The sequence below is a fragment of the Diadema antillarum genome, unplaced genomic scaffold (genome assembly GCF_040938485.1).
Source record: "Diadema antillarum isolate AM-2024a unplaced genomic scaffold, OU_Dant_1.0 scf00000112, whole genome shotgun sequence".
NCBI classification, from domain to species: domain Eukaryota; kingdom Metazoa; phylum Echinodermata; class Echinoidea; order Diadematoida; family Diadematidae; genus Diadema; species Diadema antillarum.
The window spans coordinates 3,847,913-3,861,306 of NW_027271001.1; the positions used below are offsets into that span (position 1 = coordinate 3,847,913).

The 13,394-nt window shown below is 39.8% G+C and overlaps 1 protein-coding gene across 1 annotated transcript; it reads left to right on the forward strand.

Annotated features, from left to right (window-relative positions):
- The first annotated feature begins 696 nt into the window (after nt 1-696).
- LOC139719594 (ATP-dependent RNA helicase DDX18-like) lies at nt 697-9,318 on the forward strand. The gene is made up of 10 exons (XM_071631005.1): nt 697-808; nt 1,436-1,586; nt 2,290-2,390; nt 2,865-3,064; nt 3,772-3,886; nt 4,600-4,739; nt 6,174-6,335; nt 7,426-7,578; nt 8,053-8,223; nt 9,130-9,318. Exons 1-10 carry the CDS (start codon nt 697-699, stop codon nt 9,316-9,318), a joined length of 1,494 nt encoding a protein of 497 aa, XP_071487106.1.
- The last annotated feature ends 4,076 nt before the right edge of the window (nt 9,319-13,394 follow it).

Here is a 13,394-nt window from a genome sequence, read left to right on the forward strand (position 1 = left end):
GAAAGTTTTGAAACTATCATTTTACATTATTAAAAATGTCACATTTATATAAGTAGTGACACAGGACAATTGACTACTGGTTTGATTTGGAGATTAACTGTAATGATGCTCAGAGATCAGAGTAATGCGTAGCAGTCAGCAATATTTCCATTATTACAAGAGTCCTACATGTATGCATCTATGTTTTAGAAGTTTGCAGAACATTGGTGTTATCATACCAAATGCTAATTATGGTTAGCTTGCAACACTGCTATCCCAAATAACCTGTTAGGACACAAGTTTACTAAGCAATTTCAATGTTATATATCTGATGATGAAAAGAGAAAGAACAAGTGTTGCCAAACTCAGCAGAGTTACTTTTAAGAAAATTGGACATGGTATGCAATCATGTATTTGCAATCATGTCAGTCACCGCATTGTTACTAGTAACCTACACTTGACATTTAGTCATGATTTTATCGATAGTATGTCATTTTGTCCCAGGCAAACTATGCGTGTCACATGTTTTATTACAATTTTACCAAGTTAATGATAAGGCAATACAAAATGACTTCTTGTGTGATCTCTCTCAAATACATTTTACATGTACCTATTTTGCCAAGAATAAAGGCAAAAAATAATGCTTAGAAGTCTGTTAATAGAGTGAAAGTTGATAAATCTGGTGCAAGGTGTCAACTTTCTACAGATGCTGCAAAAATGAGGAGAACTGAGGAGTCCACAGAAGCCCTGAATGATGGGGAAGAGAAGGAGAATGATGAGGATGATGATGACGCTGAAGAAGACATTGCTGTAGAAGCAGAGTGTAAGGGTTTTACAATGAATTGGAAGGAGTGAAAATGAAATGGTGCTGTCATTGTGTACAAGCATTGCTTCAGCTTTCTCTGTTCAAATATTTAGAACTTTATGTTTAGTGCAACTGAGGTACAATGAATGCTTAATGAGAGAGGAGTAAAATCCAAAGATAAAAAGTTCAAAAAGGCTGCTATTAAATTGATTTAGATATATTAAGACTCATAGCTGATGTCAGGAAAGCTGAAGCAATCTGTACTGAGGAAGGACCTTCAGATAATGCATGATACATTTATAACATATACTCATCTTACAGTGTATCTTGTGTGTGAAGAGGAAAAAAATACATTTGGCCTTTGTGCAGATGAGCAGTGACGTACTTCAAATTTTTGTACAGTTGATCTGGGTAAGCTTTACTACAAAATGTGGCCAGAAATTTTACTTTATTGTTGGAGAGAATCCTGTCTTTCAAGCCAGAGGGATACGGTACCTGAATATTTGATGTTATTGTAAGATCGGTTGTGCTGTCACTCAGACAGATGAATGATATCAACATCCCTGAGCATGAACAGTCGTCACTTAAAAAATTGTATATAGATTTTTAAACATACATGTAGTTTAGAATTATGGTGTTCTGTTTTCCCAGTGCCAGGAACAAGCTCATTATCGTCGGACCTCAGCTTTGCCTCGCTGGCTGACAGAGTTTCAGAGCTGACGCTTAGGGGTGTGGCCGACATGGGTTTCACCCACATGACAGAGATTCAGTCCAAGGCCATTCCACACATGCTGGAGGGAAAGTGAGTATGCTGTGATGAATTACAATTATTATTGCTGTCATTAAAAAAAAGAAAGAATCTTTGACAAAACAGCAGCATCTTCTACTACTGTACATACCCACTAGATGTTGAATTCTGGCCGTTTCACTATGCCCCGTGTCCTTCCACTTACACATCCATCTTGTATAAGTTTGTGGACATAATATTTTTGGAGAAAAAATGACATAGCGACAAGACCTCGTATGTACTAAATGTCAAATGTTCAGGAGAGCCAAAAAACATGGCGGCCAAAGCACTATAGCGAATGGGAGAGCCTTTCCTCTGACATGCCATGGTGGCTTCATTTTTTGGAGTAAGACAGTTGGGATTTGGACAGGACATCACTTAACCCATTATTTGACCATTAATCCAAAAGTCATTTTCACCAAAATTTCAGAAACAAGGTCTTGTCACCCCAGCGACGATACCTTTATTTTGCCACTGGTGTAGTTGAGCTTCACACACACATATAGTAGTTTGTGTATCCTTCACATATTACTTGCAGTTTTGTACCAAATTATAAATACCAAAATTGTGTTATTGTGTGTACACTGTGGATTTTGTTGCATCAATTACGACAAGATCATTAATTCATGTTGGAGTTATGACGTCTATGCTGGCCATTTTATGTAATATGATAAACATTTAAAAAGCATATTCCTTTTATTTGTTTGCTTGCTTACAGGGATATTCTGGCTGCTGCAAAGACAGGGAGTGGCAAGACACTAGCATTCCTCATACCTGCCATTGAACTCATGTACAAACTCAAATTTATGCCAAGAAATGGTAAGTGAAACCCAGTGTAGGAAACTTGGTCTCTGAACAGTATTGTTAATTCATGAAAGCACGTTACACTTCTCATTGTATCATAAACAGGTTTTATTACCCTCTAATGAATATTATTTGATGTAAGAAACCTGAATTTAAAAGCTAACAAAATATTGCTTGCTGTTCCTTTGAGATGAACTTCCACTACTTCATCCAGCTTTACATGCTGATAATTTTAGCGCCTTGTGGTACTGTTTATGTGCTGTGCAAGTACTGTATGTCTGCAGGGGATTTCTCCAAAGTTACTGTAACAGGCCAACTTTTGATTGTCCTGTTGAGGATGCAACATTGGAGAACCTTGTCAGTAGTAACTAAATATTAGTAAATTGTTACTGATTGTCACAGCTAGTCTGTTGTTTTCTTAGATGTGGAAGGCAATAAAGATGCTCACGTACTCCCTGGCAAACTAGTGTTAATCTTGTTATCCCGCAGGGACGGGCGTGATCATCGTTTCGCCCACAAGGGAGCTGTCCATGCAGACCTACGGGGTGCTGAAGGAGCTGCTTGAGCACCACTACCACACCTTTGGGCTCAGCATGGGGGGCACGGACCGCACCACCGAGGCCAAGAAGCTGGGCAAGGGGATCAACATCCTGGTAGCCACGCCCGGGCGTCTCCTGGACCACCTGCAGGTGAGGGGTGCAAAGGCTACCGGGCGTGTCTAGCTTTGGTTGGAGCAGAGTCCAGAACCCTATTTTGCTGGTGTTTCAGCTTCAGTCTATTTCTGAAAGTCAGATGAGGCATTTTAATCATGCAGTCTTAGAATGTTGATGCTATACTTTCAGGCATCATTGCAATGAACAAACTGATTGACATCATGGATTTTATATCAACAAGTTTGACATGCTTTGGTGACCCAAGTTCATTAGATATTGTGCTGTCATGTGACGAGGTAGCTTTGTGTTACCTGTCACCAGGTCAGGTCATATGTGTTCATTTATTGCCTGTGATAATTTCATAGTGGAAAGAAAATGACAAATCAAACAAAAACAAGGTGAGAAGTCCTGCAATGTCTCACTGGCACAACTTGAAGAGAATTCGAATTTGGATGGTCCCTATTGATGGGAACGCTCTCAGCCACTGAAATTCAGTCATGTGATCATGGCAAAAGAAAGGAGGCCACAGCTTTTGAATAAGACGTTTTCCTTCCCCCTTCCTTCCACCCCTTCAAAAACAAAAGAAGGAAATCCTCTCTTGCTCTCACTCCCTCTCTCTTGTTTTTCTCTCCTTCATCTCTCTTTGTATACATGTATGTTGTAGGTATACAATTGTATGTTCGTGTGTGTGTGTATGTGTGTACAAAATTTGACAAGATAATCTTGATCCTTTTGCTTTGCAGAACACACCTCAATTTATGTACAAGAACCTCCAGTGCCTGATTATTGATGAGGCTGACAGAATCTTGGATGTTGGCTTTGAGGAGGAGATGAAGCAGATCATCAAACTCTTGCCAAGTGAGTGTCAAGTTTAAATGTGTCATCCCACCGGTTCCGTGATGTGGTCCGTTCTTGTTTCCATGGCAACAAGTGACAAGATGATGCAGGTTGCTGTAGCTGGACCTCTGATGTGTAACTATGTATGGGAGGATCTGTGTATTAGATTTCATAGTATGACCATTCAGGGGAGGGCACACCAGAGGGAGGGTACATTGGAGGGAGGGTACATTGGAGGGAGGGGCTGGCTGTTTGAAAGTTGGTTTCTCACTAGTATGAGTGGAGTTTTGAGGAGACAGATGCTTGTGGAGTGAAGTTGATAATCCAGGTGGTATAGAGATAAATGAATTCATGAGACTTGACTCGACTAGATACTATTTTTAGTTTTCTGCTGCTGGTGTCGCAGGTTCTAGGGTAAGCAGCAGGCGGCTAGAATGTCTGATGCAGATGTCCTTCCCCTTTTATTTATTGATGAAATGTTATGTCACTAAAATGGTGAAATAAAATTTGCATTGTTTGGGGCATTCAAACACAACAAAAAGTGGTTCTTCCAGTTGCCCAAGTTTTCATGAAGGCAAGGACCCAATCTTATATCTTACCCTTCAACAAGTCTTAATTGTCCTGGATAAACAAGCAAAGGGATTTGTAGTATCATGTTTTTCATGATCAGCCTTGAGGCAATCCAGCAGCACAAAATCTCATTCCCAATGTCACTATGTTCACCCACCCATCAGAGAGGCGGCAGACAGCGCTGTTTTCAGCGACCCAGACACGCAAGACGGAAGACCTGGCCAGAATCTCGCTCAAGAAAGAACCAGTCTATGTCGGTGTGGACGACCACAAGGAGACGGCCACCGTCGACGGCTTGGAACAGGTACAACAGGGAGTCACATGACCTGATGACTGTGGGAATGATGGTGTATGATGCACATTACCTTTCCAACAGATTGAATCTTTCCTAGATGAGCTATGAACTACATTTAACTGATGTAACTGATGTTTGTAGTTTGTAAGTACTGCACTTTTAAATAATAAAAATGTATAACAATAAAATGTATAAAGCCGATAATGTTGGGGCCTGAATTTTTACTTTGTTGTAACCAGAGTTCGTTATAACAGGAGTGCACTGTATACAAGCATGCTGTGATTTGCATATAATTAAAACATGTTGGTTCATTTCCAATGCCATAATCCTTATGATGAGTATGTCTTACAGCGCATTGATCATGAGTTGTATGAAGAAATGCTCCCGTATGTGTGTACATCTCACATTAGCTTGTGTGCAACACTGAATATACATTCTGTGAGGAGTGCTTTGAATTGGGGGATCATTACATTAGGAATTTAGGTCTCTCCATATGGCTAATCTTATTGTAATTAGGTTCCACTATTTGACCTTCAACGCTGCAGGTAATTACAAAAAGGTGTTTTGCTGGTGTCCTCTTGTGGCTAAATCTGATACTGTAAACGTGGAAATTTTCGCGGTACATTAATTTTCGCGGATTTCGCGCCACGCTCGGCTAGCGCGAATTCAAAAACGCGCGAATATATCGTCACAATTTTCTACGCACATTTTGAACGGGATGAATTGTGTGCGCTTCATCGATGATACTGCTACGTAGTACAATGTACAGGCATGTTTACGCTACTAGTACTGTGCGAAGAGACGATACCCTAGATTGCTGTGTACTGTAGCATGCATGTGTGCACCGCACGCATCGATGCTACAGTCCCCCGTGACTACGGTACTAGAGTCACAGCTGTACTACGTATTTGAGTGCTTGTACTCGCAGTCGAGCTGCTCGCTACGTCCCTTGTCGTACGCTGGCATAGCAAGCTATGTAGCAGAGGCTTTGGATGAAAGCAGTGAATGTGTACTACAGTAAAGTAACCTGCTGCGGAGCGCGAATTTAAGAACCCGCGAATACGTTTTCGAACCACTCAGCGCGAAAAATTAATCGCGCGAAAATATTGACGTTTACAGTATATGACAATTTCTTCCCACCACCCCTTCAAATTACCTGTAAAGCACCAGTAGACATCGTATTGAGTAATTGGCGAGTTTTACTGTATACTGCAAATATTTGTCATGGTGTTTGTTTTCGCAAATTTTGCGAGGCAGGTGCTATTCACGAATTTAAAGACATACAAAAATATTGACGCTGATCCCAATATGAATGTGATGTACTGTATTCCATGATCATTGGGAAGTCCTGATTTGCAAAAATTTAGACTCGCTAAATATATAGCATAATATAGAGTAACTCATCATTGCTTATGTCTTCTCGTTCTATATTTCCGTCTCCAGGGTTACGTGGTGTGTCCCTCAGAGAAACGCTTCCTCCTCCTCTTCACCTTCCTAAAGAAGAACCGGAACAAGAAGGTCATGGTCTTCTTCTCCTCCTGTATGTCGGTCAAGTACCACAGCGAGCTACTCAACTACATCGACCTCCCTGTCATGGCTATTCACGTGAGTAGTCAAGTAATTCTCCACCACACTTTAATAATGCCCAGTCACTTATAAACACGGATGCTCAAGGATCTACACGGTGATCCGGGGAAATCCGGGGACGTCCGGGGAGATCCGGGGAGATCCGGGATTTTGGTATGACTGTACACACGGTATCAACACGGCAGCTACACAGATAAAGCCGGAAGAGCGCAGCGTCTACACGGACAAACACGGCATCTACACAGATCGACACGGCAGCTACACGGCAGCCACACGGACCACCCCGAATTGCTCTGCCAACACGGCAATCCCCGGATGACGCCGGATGTTTTTGACCTCCAAAAGTTGCCGTGTTGGCCTCCCGACATCAACACGGATCTCTCCCCGGATCAGATCCGGGGTGGTCCGGGGTGATCCGGGATGTCTATGTGACTGGGGCATAACATACAGTGCACTCCCATTATAATGAAGTCCTTGGGAGCCGCAGTTTTCTTTCATTATATCGAAATTTTGTTATAGTTGAACAGTAAAGTATGTAAATGTAGTATACACTGTATATGATAGTCTTTTGACCTGAATTTTTACTTCTCCATAACGAGTATTTTGTTATAACCATGTTTGTTATAACTAGATTGCACTGTAGTGTATGTTCTGTTTCATAGTGGCGTTTGTGATGTTCGTAGGAGTGTTTTCTTCTCTCCGTTTTCCCTCTTGTTCATTTGGTTTGTGTTTTTCTTTCTCCTCCGCATCACTCTTGTAATCATTTACACATATTATGATTAGTGATAGCATTGTTAGAATTATTTTAGATGACAGACAACCTTGCTTAAGTCAAATCTGTTTGTACTGCAGAAATAGCACTGCTTTGACTTAAAGGAAATTTGATTTATGAGGGATTAAAATCAATACAATATAAAGAGAAGAGGACTTGAAAAGACCTTTGACTTAGGCGATTATTCGACTTATGCGAGGCCGAATTAGGCAAGGTTGACTGCATTATAATATCAATGATAATAAAGGTGATGATGGTCAGTAGTATCATTGATATTATTATTACTACAATTTGTATACTGTTATTTTAGAGTTTTGATGTCGTTTCTGATAACAGGGGAAACAGAAGCAAAGCAAGCGGACGCAGACCTTTTTCCGCTTCTGCAACGCGGAGACAGCCATCCTGCTCTGCACTGATGTGGCTGCCAGGGGGCTGGACATTCCGGCGGTGGACTGGATCGTCCAGTACGACCCTCCTGATGACCCAAAGGTGAGAGGTCAATGGCATATCCCCAATCACTCACAGTTAGCTAAAATATACTTTGCCTGTATTTTACAGATTTTGTATAACTACTTAGATGCCACTTTTCGAAGACTCTATGTAAGTAAAATATCTTTTATTTTTAAAGAAAATTTTAAGAGGGAAAAAACACCTACATATCCGCTTTTTCTGAGAGCATATCACTGTAGCCACTTCTGCAACACACCATTTGAAGAGAGCCTACTTTTAGTTTCTGTTAGTGGTCAGATTGTGTGATATATTCTTGTCCCAATTGTGCATTGAGTTTCTATATATTTTGACAGTTGGAATGGTGGTGATATTGAAATGAATATATGCAGTGTCGGGGCCCAGCTACCAGTCAACATTCATTCTGGGTATGTTCAGCACATTTGTATAATGGCTAGTTGTGGCAATGGGAACTTTGAATATTTTCTTGTGTTGTGTGTGTGTTTGTGTACACAGGAGTACATCCACAGAGTTGGTCGGACTGCCCGGGGGTTGAAGGGCAAAGGTCACGCCCTCCTGATCCTGCGACCTGAGGAGCTGGGATTCATCCGATACCTGAAGCACGCCAAGGTGCCCCTCAACGAGTTTGAGTTCAGCTGGAGCAAAGTGTCCAACATACAATCTCAGGTAGAATACATGTATATTTTATCCATCGTCCGCAATAGTTAACTTCCTGGGGGGAGGGGGTTTCACCACACTACAAATACGTGTATGTTTGGCCTTCACAGAGTATAATTAAACAACAATATGCGCATTAAAACTGCCAATTTAAAGTTCATAACTCTGTGACCCTCCAATCTCCCTCCTGTTGTCATGCCGGGGTAGAGTGGATAGGGTTTTGGACTTGTTCACTGACGGTCATTGGTTCAAACTCACGCCCAAAAGAGAATACGGTGTCAAATGTCTGTATCTCTTTCACCTGGGTGAACAAATTGGTCCCTGGCAATGCAGAGGTAATGATAATGGCAGAGCATGCTGGGAAAGTTACTGTATATGCTATATATACTTTGCGAATGGAACCTTTTGCAAATTTGAACCAGTAAGAACAATAATTTGAGAGGTTGAATTCGCAATTGAAAACCATGCACACTGAATGAGAAATATGCGCAATCCGTTTTCAGCAGAAAAATTTGTGATTTTTCACCTTGATGATTAAATGCAGACAATGCTTTTATGAGTTGTTGATTTTGTGAATATCAATTGACTGGCTGTATTTATGAAAGTGTAAACACTGAATATTATACCATGTTATTAGTGCTGACGTCACAGGGGCTGCCCTTACATGTATAATGATGACCCCTTTGTCATTATATCCCGTTTGAAAAGGTGAGCATCAAAGCGTCATGCTTTTTTCCCCGTTTTTTATTTGGTATCATTCTTACTTGCAGATCTGATTGGAGAGGCATGTATCAAATTGCTCATTTGCTAATTGTTTTTTCATTTTCTAAATTGGAGGGAGAGAGAAAGAGAGAAAGAGAGCATAAGAAGAGACTGTTTCTGATTTTGACTAATTCCTGGCTTTCTTTCCGGCAGCTGGAGAAGCTGATTGAAAAGAACTACTTCCTGCACCGGTCAGCCCAGGAGGCCTACAAGGGCTACGTCCGCTCCTACGACGCCCACAGCCTGAAGAAGATCTACGACATCAACACACTGGACCTGCAGAAGGTCGCGAGGTCGTTTGGGTTCAAAGTGCCCCCCAGCATAGACCTGAGTATCCTTTGACTTCGGCAGAGAGAATTTTATTTCATACATTCATTCATCTATTCATTCATTCTATTCATTCATTCATTCATTCATTCATTCATTCATTCATTCATTCATTCATTCATTCATTCATTCATTCATTCATTCATTCATTCATTCATTCATTCATTCATTCATCCATGTATCCATTCATCCATGTATCCATCCATCCATCCATCCACCTTCCTATTCATTTTCATTCATTCATTCATTCATTCATTCATTCATTCATTCATTCATTCATTCATTCATCCATGTATCCATCCATGTATCCATCCATCCACCTTCCTATTCATTTTCATTCATTCATTCATTCATTCATTCATTCATTCATTCATTCATTCATTCATTCATTCATTCATTCATTCATTCATTCATTCATTCATTCATTCATTCATTCATTCATTCATTCATTCATTCATTCATTCATTCATCCATTCATTCATTCATTCATTCAGTTGTTGTTGTTGTTGTTGTTCTAGGGAGAACAAACAGCTCTTCTAAAGAGTCACTTCAAAAGCGTCTCATGCAAGCCTACCCATCTCCCCCCACCTCACCCACACTAGGTGACTTGGACCAGACTGGTTTACCGATACTCATTCAATTTGTACGTATATCCTAATAGCTAGCCAAGGCTGTTACTGACAACCAGTAGCCTTCCCCAAAGGCTTTCCTTTTGTAGCAAAAACTGATCTCTACAAGCTGGGTTGGAAGTATTGAAATGTATTTGGTCAAAACAACTAAATTGATTATCTGGATTCTGCATTCATATCAAATCAGAAAATGAATATATTAATGAAATTGAAAATAATTACTAACAGGTCTCTTTGGAAGACTTTCAAATTCATAAGAATATGATTGTGAGCACTTAACATTGAATGAATGACTTTTTCTCCTTCCAAAGTCATAGAGTATTTTTAGGCCCAAAATTTGCATTCAAGCAAATTTAGCTCCTTTTTTGTTCTTTGTGATTACTCATAACCCATAGAATTAGTAATAAGGATAAGAAGAAGAACAGCAGCATGTGTCAAGTCCATCTTTTCCCAAAGATGCTTGTACGTACAACCATGACCTGCGTAATAAACCTACATGGTTCACATGTATTTGTTTTCCTGAAGATTTGGGAGTTGATGTCTAAATTTTTACAGGTATGTAATCTTTTATGATGTAATGTGATACCATATGATCATCGGTCACATGATGATAAAAGAATGGTGAAGTGTCTTTCCTTATTTCCTCTAGCATTGTGTTGTCCCCGAACTTTCCTTGTGCTGTAAGATGATCAGTATGTATTTAAAATTGTCATTAGGGGGTCCAAAAGCTGAATGATCTGCCATTTTGCTTACCATAACTTGTCACAGACCTGCATCAAAGTTCTCAGGAATTGTACCTTTATATCATCATTGATTTCATCAAGAACTACTTCAATATACTTTTCTACTCTAAAAGAAATACATAGAGAGATAGAGAGTTAAAAAAAGTCATTGGTCAGTTTGCTGAGTGTTTGTAGAGAATCCAGCCCCTCTTCTGTAGTTCTGCAGCCTTCCACTGCCCCTAGGCCCTCACCCCCACCCCTCTCCATTTTCCCTAGCAACACACAAAACCAGCAGAATACATTTCTATTTCACCTGTGGCTTTTCAATATCATCGGAACTCCCTTTAGGAATTTAAAAACTGTTTGATCAGAATTCTGTCATGACCCCTAGCAACCATGGAAAGTAGAGTATGAAAAATATAGTCACCTCTTCCAGTAGCTAAAATCTTTCTTTTTGTTTTGATAATAATGTAGTTTCATATTACTAGTATATTTCATTCATGTAAAAAAAACATTGACCCTTCACGGCAGGCTTGAAATTAAGAAGTACTGCATCAGAAGGAAAAATTTTCATAAACTTAATTGTGTACAGACTTCTGTAATGGAACAATACCGTCTCTGAGACGAGGCTCAAGTTTGTCAGCAGGAGACCTGTCACCTTTGCTCCAAAAGTAAGAAAATAGGATGTCTTGATGTGGTGATTATTCTGTACTGCATCCAGACTGCTTTACCTATATCTGAACTGGTCAAGCAGCTTGAATTAAGAACAAAAATATCCTTAATCAGCTGGCCGTATTGTGTACATAGACTACATTTCCTTATGAATAAATATCCATCACTTTGCGCTAAATGAATATTGTTGTTTTGTATAATTTTTCATTTTTATGGCGACTGGTGTTCCTGTAGATAACTGATGATTCAGAGCAAAGTTATTGGTGATGATGATGGTGGTGATAATAGTGAAAGTACATGTAGTTACTTTGACGTTAGCTTCGGTACATATAGAAGCGATAGCAGATTTCTCCCTTTCCTTGGGCATTATCACTCTGCTATCGGTTACTGTAAATAAAACGTGGCATGTATCAGTCACCATACTCTTTTGAAATGAGGAATATTTACTTTTCTTCCGTTATGCACATTAAAGTTTTGTGTTTTCTTATTAGGTCACAATTATATGGTCTAAGTGTGAAGGAATATTAGGGTATTTACGTCATCCATTGAAATACTTAAAAAGGATTGGTGTATCATAAGGTGAAGATGAGTGATTGTGAACTCGGAAGGGATTTTGGGGTGTATGTCGAAATCTGCAAGAACACTTTGCAACAAGAATATAGTAGAATGATTAAAAGTATGTTTCATTTTGAGTTGCACGATCAGTAGACTGTCGTTCATACACACATCAATCACACATTGAAGCGAAAGCACACACACACACAAAAACCACCAGTGTGACGAGGGCAAATTTGACTTAAAATGAATAATTTAATCAGCAACTCTATAAGCAAATGTCACTTACACATAAAATCTATTTCAGGCACAGCGTAGCCGTCAAGTACTCTAAACACATCCCGTCTGCGCAACCGATGCACCAACCCAACCTCTTTGTAGTCCCATAGCATTTAGCGTTATTCACAACCGCGACTGCAGCATTCATTCACACCTGTGCAAACGGCCTTATCTTCGGATCTGATTCGTTCTGCTCGTACGAAAGGAAGTTATGCCAAGCCCTCAGAAATTGGTTGTAAAATCAGGAGATAAAAATCCCCACGCTGAAAATCTATCCCTACGTTGTTGGCCGGAAGTGTAAATTAGTCATACTTATCAACCATATAGCACTTTTATTTTAAACTAAGCATATTTCACACAGCCACACGTTATTGCTCACACACCGTTCGCTCACACCGCACAACACGTACACGCTACCAAGCATCCATATCAAAAATTAGCGCGCGCAATTCAAACTAACTTCTCAAGATCATGGCGCTTTGGCGATCATTGGTCAACCAGTAGCATTGCATACGAATGAAGAACATGAAGAAAGGAGTTTCCGGTCATCCTGTATCACGGATCATAATGTATCTTCATTTCCGTAATATTCTATAAAGCACTCCCCATGGCCGAATGGAAGCTACTCTTTTTTTTTTTTTCAATAGAGAAGGCAGCATTGCCGCCATTTTGTCTCAGAGTTTGACAGGAGTGTGTGTCTCTGTAACCTCCTCGCGAAAATGTACATAATCATAACGTAAACAACAATAGCTCATCGCTGTTTAGACCAAACGAAGTGAGTAAATGCATCCATAATACAATACTTTGCAAAAAGGCACCCAAGATAATTATGTACATTCATACCAAGATGAAATGGCGAGTTTGCAAGATAACGACATCTTTCTTCATGGAGAGGACGCTGATAGATACAGCGACAAAAAGCGCGAGCATCGGTAACAAATTTGAATCGCTGAAATGAAATTTCGGAGGAGTAACAATTTATCAGCATAACCTACAATTACAGCGTGAATGTTTCAGCTATGTAGAAATTATTGTCTTAGAGCGAGCAATCATCGTATTTATTTTTATGAGAAGTAAATTACACTGTATCTACCAGTATAATTTTCGGTGCCACAAAACGTTTCAAAAAGAAAATAAAGAAGAATGAAAGTTCACGACCTTTCCATGACTCCAGGAATAAATATCGTATTTCAAGTACTATCATAGATGGAATGAAATTCAATCCTCGATGAAA